This window comes from Sus scrofa, chromosome X, assembly GCF_054392235.1.
Source record: "Sus scrofa isolate SSC_HxYL_T2T_F1_AM1 chromosome X, Sscrofa_HxYL_maternal_Yorkshire_Landrace_v2.0, whole genome shotgun sequence".
NCBI lineage: Eukaryota > Metazoa > Chordata > Mammalia > Artiodactyla > Suidae > Sus > Sus scrofa.
The window spans coordinates 63,805,632-63,811,850 of NC_139401.1; the positions used below are offsets into that span (position 1 = coordinate 63,805,632).

Sequence of the window (6,219 nt, forward strand, 5' to 3'; positions counted from 1 at the left end):
ATGGGAAGGACAAAGGACATAGAAGGAAGGAGGAGGAAATCAAAAGTTGTGGGGGAGAGCCTGTCAAGAAGCCAACTTCTCGTCAATCCTGTTTTCTCCCTCTCTTATTGTCCTCCTGCAGATTGCACGAGAACTGCATCAGTTCACTTTTGACCTGCTAATCAAGTCCCATATGGTGAGCGTGGACTTTCCAGAAATGATGGCAGAGATCATCTCTGTGCAAGTGCCCAAGATTCTTTCCGGGAAAGTCAAGCCCATCTATTTTCACACACAGTGAAGCTTTGGAAGCCCCCATTTTCTCACCCTACCCCACTCCCTTTTTTCAAATATCTTCTGCCTGTTTTAACTCTGCACTACTTCTCTGCTGTGCCTTGGGGAATTTCCTCTATTGATGTATAGTCTGTCATGAAGATGTTCCTGAGTTGTTTTTGCTGGGCTTTTTTCCCTTTTCCTCCTTTCTTTTCTTTCCCTCCCTCCCATGGCACTTTCAGACTCTGCTTCTGCTGTGGCTCTTATCTGTGTTTTGAATGCCATTGTATTTCTTCAAATCTATGATGATCCTCATGTGGCACAGTGTCAAGTTGTGCTTGTTTATAGCACTGTGCTGTGTGCCAGCTACACAAACGTTTACTCACCTAATGCCACGTGAAGTTTAGAGAGCTAAGAGTATCTGGGAAAACAAAAGACAAACAAACAAAAACAAAAGCAAAACTTGCTAGGATTTTTCGCTCTTAAAAAATATGAAAACAAACAAATTCCCAAAGAGGCCAACAATAACTAGAATAAGGTGAAAATTGCAAGCCCATAGGGAGTCATTGCTTTTTTTCCCCAAACCCTCTCTGCCTGGGAGACTTTATTTTCTGCCAATGGCTATTGCCATTAGAGGGCAGGGTGACCCCAGAGCTTGCGGGAGGGGGGAGCAGATTTAAGAGAGGACAGAGAGGACAGATGGATCACCAGTACCTGCCCACAGCCTTGGCCCCTGAGGGCTAGACTGCTCAACTGCAGTACAATTTATGGCACTGAAAAATGTGCTTCTTGTTAGAAAACTTGTCTGTATGTGAATGCCTCCCCCCACCAGTCTCATTTCTCTCTTATCCTCTGCCTCCACCCTCAAACTGACTTTCAATAGCCTTTCTAAGAGCTTTGAACTGAATGTTCTCTTTAGCCAAAACTTGGCCACTTCCACTGTAGAATCAGACCAGCGAGAAGGAGAGGAGATATCTGACCTTTTGGAACGCCCCATTATGATCCAGGTCTGCTTTCCCATTTATGGCTCAGGGAGGAGCTTGGGGCTGGAGGCAAAGGAAAAGGAAGTGGTGGCTTGACTGTTCTCCTGCTTAGGGCACTGAAGATTTGATCCCTTTTTGCCTCTACTTTTAAAAGAACTGAATGTTCTCTGACTGACCCCATGCAGCTGCAAGCACCATCCACCCTCCCTTCAGGGTTTTGTGGGCCTGAACTTCACCAGACTGTATTACAGCCACAGTGGTGAAGCTTGTCTACTTCTTTGGGCAAGTTCACAGACTCTCTGCTAAGAACCCCCACCACCAAGAAAACTAGCAAGCCAGCATCTTAACATCTACACCTAGATGCCAGTAGGCTCAAAGACTTGTTACCAAATGTCTGTCATCAACTATGAGATTTTTGGATCTCTTAGACAAACTGGAAAAAAGGCATCAATGGGATTGGACAAGCTGCGCATCTTGCCCTCATCCCCTAGAGAGAATACCTTCCCATCAAGTGGATAAATGCCTACTTCCTCCTTCAGAGCAACTAAAGGGGTCACACAGATCAGGGTTGAAAAGAAAATTCAATTGCCAAGGTGGGAAGAATGAAGACACTAAAACTAGAAACCCTGTAAATGCTCTCCTTGCCACCCAGCATATCCACCTTCAAAAGTCATGGGAAGAAGAGAGAAGAAATCAAGAGGAGACTGACTACTAAATTAAAAGTCTTCAGAAGCAAAATCTAAAATCAGATGGACACCATCTGGTGATTTTACTCATCGTCCTCCTCTGCTGCTGATTCTGGGCTCTGACATTGGCCATAAATGACTCCCCACCTTTATTGCTGCCTCTCAGTCAGAGGAAGCTGAAACATTGAGACTACAAAACCATGGCCTCCTTTGGAAAGGTCTGGTTGATATGGCTCCTTATGGGCTGCCACCTAGGAACTCGAGGTGTGTTCCTGGGATACTGGTTTTGTACAGTCCTTTGGCACACCTCTGTTCTGTTGACTTTGTCCCCTAATCGTGAGTACAGGGGAATATCCACCTATGTTCTCATCTTGGCCACTGCCTCCTCACTAAGCTCTTCAATTCATCTGATAAACTGAAGAAATTAGGGGCCAGTCACCAAGCTGCCCATTTCAGTTGGTTCACTCAACTTGTTGAGAAGATAGTTTTTAAGTGACATGATATGATCTACATGACTTTCCTCCTCTGATTTTTGTTGATATTAATAGCCAAATGAACTTGCAAAACAGCTTCTTTAAATAACAAGGGATAGGGGAACCTAAGATGGGTGATATACCAATCTATGACTGCTGCACAAAACTAAAGCCAACAGGTTCTCTTACTGGGGTAGGATAGACAAATTCTGGTTGATATTTGTTTTGACACTATTTGTTTTATGTAAGTTCACAGGATCACTTTTAGCTGTTTTAAAAAGAAAAAAAATCAACCACGCTTCATTTAAACTAGATTACCTTTCAGTAGTTCCTTTACATCTGTTTTGAAATTATTTTCATCTTTTGTGGCATGTGTATTCAATTTTATCATTCTAATACTTCCTGTAAATACTATATGCTCTCCTTTTCATTTCTGGGGCTATCAAAATTTTCATCTGTATGGATTTCCCAATTGTGACTCTTGTCTTTATGAATATATGTTTTGTAACTGCTAAAGCCAAAAATCAATGAAACAGCAGTGTAAGTAATTAAAAGCATAAACAACTGGATTACTCCAAATCTCCCAATGGCAAGACTAGGGAAAAATGGCCTGAACAAGGATTTAGGCCTACTGTTTTTGCACTGGAGTTTCAATGAGCAAAGGAAATTTTAGCTTGTCTTTGTCTCCCACAGATGAAGGGGGGATATTTTTTCCTTTGGCCATTAATGTTCCAGCCAGTGTAATTGACTAATTGACACAAGTCACATTTTGCATGCACTCTGTTCTACAAACAGAGTTGATGTGGTTGTTACACTGTGCTCACCCTGAAGGATTGGCTACCCATACCCACTCACCTGGTGAGTTTGAAGATCTTCATCTTCACTCACCAGATGAGTCAAGGGGACTATCTCCAAAGAGGTTTGTAGTACTCAATGGGGATGGAGAGTGAGGAAGAGAAAAAGAATGAGCACCAGTGAGAAGGCTCTGTCTGTGCTGGGCAGCAGACAGCTGCCAAGGTCACAAACTCTGTGGTGAAAGAAAAGAGTCGTGTGGCAATTTCAGCTCTCGTTCATTGGGCAGCTTGCCTAGGCCTGGCCTCTGAGTTGAAATGTGGGTTGGGTTCTTTGTTCCATTGCTTTTCTATGCCACAGACAGTATCTTTGTTCTTGGAGAGTTCATTATTTTTTTAATGAGAAAGGGATTTTTGAAGGATTCTGTCATATAACTTTGAAAAAGAAAAACAGTAATACATATATTTTTATATATGTTCACTGACACTAAAAAGTGTCGGGGGGAGCTTCAATCTGTCCTTTGGATATTTGCTGAGATGATTGTCCAGGTTGAGAAATAATATGCTGATGCTAGAGTACCTCTCTGCCATACTCTACTTCTAAATACATATATGCATATATAGCAAGAAGTATTCTATTTGTACTTCAAGAGAAAGTAGGTCCACCATCCACATGATACTGACACTACACAAATGACATAACTTTAAGCATCAAGTAGCTTTTAAGTGCTCATTTTATTAGGCACAGCACAGGCATGGCTTTGCCCTCTTTTCTCCTTTGATATTCAACACAGCACAAAAGACCAGGCCACTCCCTCTACCCTCTCCCAGTCTTGTGCTACAGGGTTGTACTTCATGAGACTCTCTTCAGACAGCCCAATAACTATCCCTGCATAGTCCCTGCATGGCCCTGGGAAAACAAGAGGTTGACTACTAGTTGTCATATACCAGTTGCCTAAGTAAGAGGGCACTGGGCCAACGGAGTGACCTTCATGCTCAACCACCTATAGGGGTCATGGAAATCAGGGATGCTAAAACATAGGATCCAACCCCAAACTTAAGTCAAAATAAGCCATTTAGCATGTGCAATTTCTTGTAAAAGGAAGTTTCTACCCCCACTGCCTTTTATAGGCAGGTCTATTCTCACCACTAATCTCTTGGAAAAATCTTTGAAAGCAGTTTAAAAAAAGAGACAAAGAGATGAAAACATCACATTATGTAACCAAAGATTACACTGTATCTGCTAAGATACCAAATTTTTTAAGGGCAGGGAGGGAACAAGAATTAGTGCCTCTTTGGTAAGCTATCCAAAGACAGACTAAAGGACTTTGCTGGTGACTGACTTATAAGAGTTCTGTGGGGTTACCCCACACACAATATATACATTTAGAAGAGTGGAAGATAATTTTGAAAAAAAAAATGGGATTATGGGTCCTTCACTAAGTGATTTTTATAAGCAGAACTAGCTTTCCTTTTCTCTAGTAGTTGCTGAGCAAATTCTTAAAGCTCCATCATTGCATGATTGGAAATGGAGCTGTCTTGGCCACTGTATTTTCTAGTGCCGATGTTAGCATATCTGAAGATGTGAAGCCCTTACTGAGAAGGGGAGCATATAAAGGACTAGATTTTGCACTAGAGGGGACAGCAGGCAGAAATTCTCATTTCTGCCCACTTTGAATGGCACAAAAAAGTTCTCTGCATTTTAAGGCAGAAGGTTGAAATATATTGTAAATGAGTATTTGTATCCATGTTTTCAAAACTGAATTATATATATATAGATATAATGTGTTCTTATAGCTTTATCTTTCTCTGCACCTTTATATTTGGTTCCAGGTCATAATTGATACCATGTACTTGTGAGAGAGGCCACAGCTACATCTTGGAAGCTCTCTCAGAATTGAAAAGACACCTGGGTTGATCAGATAACTAAGAGATATCTGCTTCTATTGAGGCCAGACCCACAGGCCTTGCAAAGGAGCTGAGGGGGGAAAAGGGTAGGGTACATGATGTATTGCACTTTACTAGCCCAAGACAGATGAATGTGTAAAGGGTGGCGAAGTCTCATTGGAACTTATTGGGATTTACCATGGAGAAGGCCCAGACTTGTGGCCAAAGGCCAACGCAAATAATTAGCCATTGGCCCTCTAATGGGACCTGTGCAGTTGAAAGAAGGAAGGGTATTTTTTGTTCATTGCCATCCTTGTGAGAAAAGGGCAGTTTCCTGCACTTGGGAACCTGGAGCAAGTGCTCCATTTCAAACAATTCACTCACCTGCGATTGAGGTGCTCTTGCTACTGGGTGTCTATGTGCTCTAATTCTGATTTTGGATATGTTCTGTAAAGATTTTGACAATGAAAATGTGTTTTTCTCTGTTAAAAAATTATTAATGTATTAGAAGTAGTATCTCTGTAGGTACAGGTCCATCTCTGCCCACAGGTAGGGATGTTTTTCTTCAATTAAGAGATTGACACTGGGGTCTGTTGCCCAGAGCCTCCCAATTCTTAACCGTTTCTAGGTGAAGGCAGAAAAATCCACATTAGTCACTTCTCTTCAGATACTTCAGCTGAGGTAAAAACAAAACAAAACAAAACAAAAACAAAAACAAAAAAACAAAAAAAAACCACTTGGAATGTTCCTCCCCACCCCCCCAAAAAAAAATGAGTGGTAAAAAATTTAACAGTTAGAGTCTTAAAGGGAAAAATAGCTTTTGACTCAGCTTTGACCCCCTATTAGATTTGGCCAGGAAACAGTTAATATGCATCGATTGGTTTCCAGCCCTAATTCAGTATAGCAGAGGTGCTGGTTCTCTTCCTTATGCTACTTCTCTCTTAGCTTTTTATGGAATTAAATGACAAGCTCTGGTCTCAGTAGCCCTGTGACCTAAAACAGTTCCCATATGCACTATTTAACAAGGCTATCATGAGCTACAAATTCCACTGGCCACCCACCAAAGACTTGTCCTTACACACGTCCCGAAGGAAAGACAATTCTGAAATGCTGCTGTTTCTCTGGTGGTGCCGTCTCGGGCCGATGTTTC

General features: G+C 41.8%; 1 protein-coding gene across 2 annotated transcripts in view; it reads left to right on the forward strand.

Annotated features, from left to right (window-relative positions):
* AR (androgen receptor) overlaps positions 1-705 on the forward strand; it is a 200,058-nt gene extending 199,353 nt beyond the window's left edge. Inside the window, exon 9 of one of the 2 annotated variants that reach the window (XM_013986227.3) lies at positions 122-705. In XM_013986227.3, the coding sequence (XP_013841681.1) occupies positions 122-277 (156 nt within the window). In that variant the 3' untranslated portion in view covers positions 278-705. 2 annotated transcript variants of the gene reach the window in all.
* The last annotated feature ends 5,514 nt before the right edge of the window (positions 706-6,219 follow it).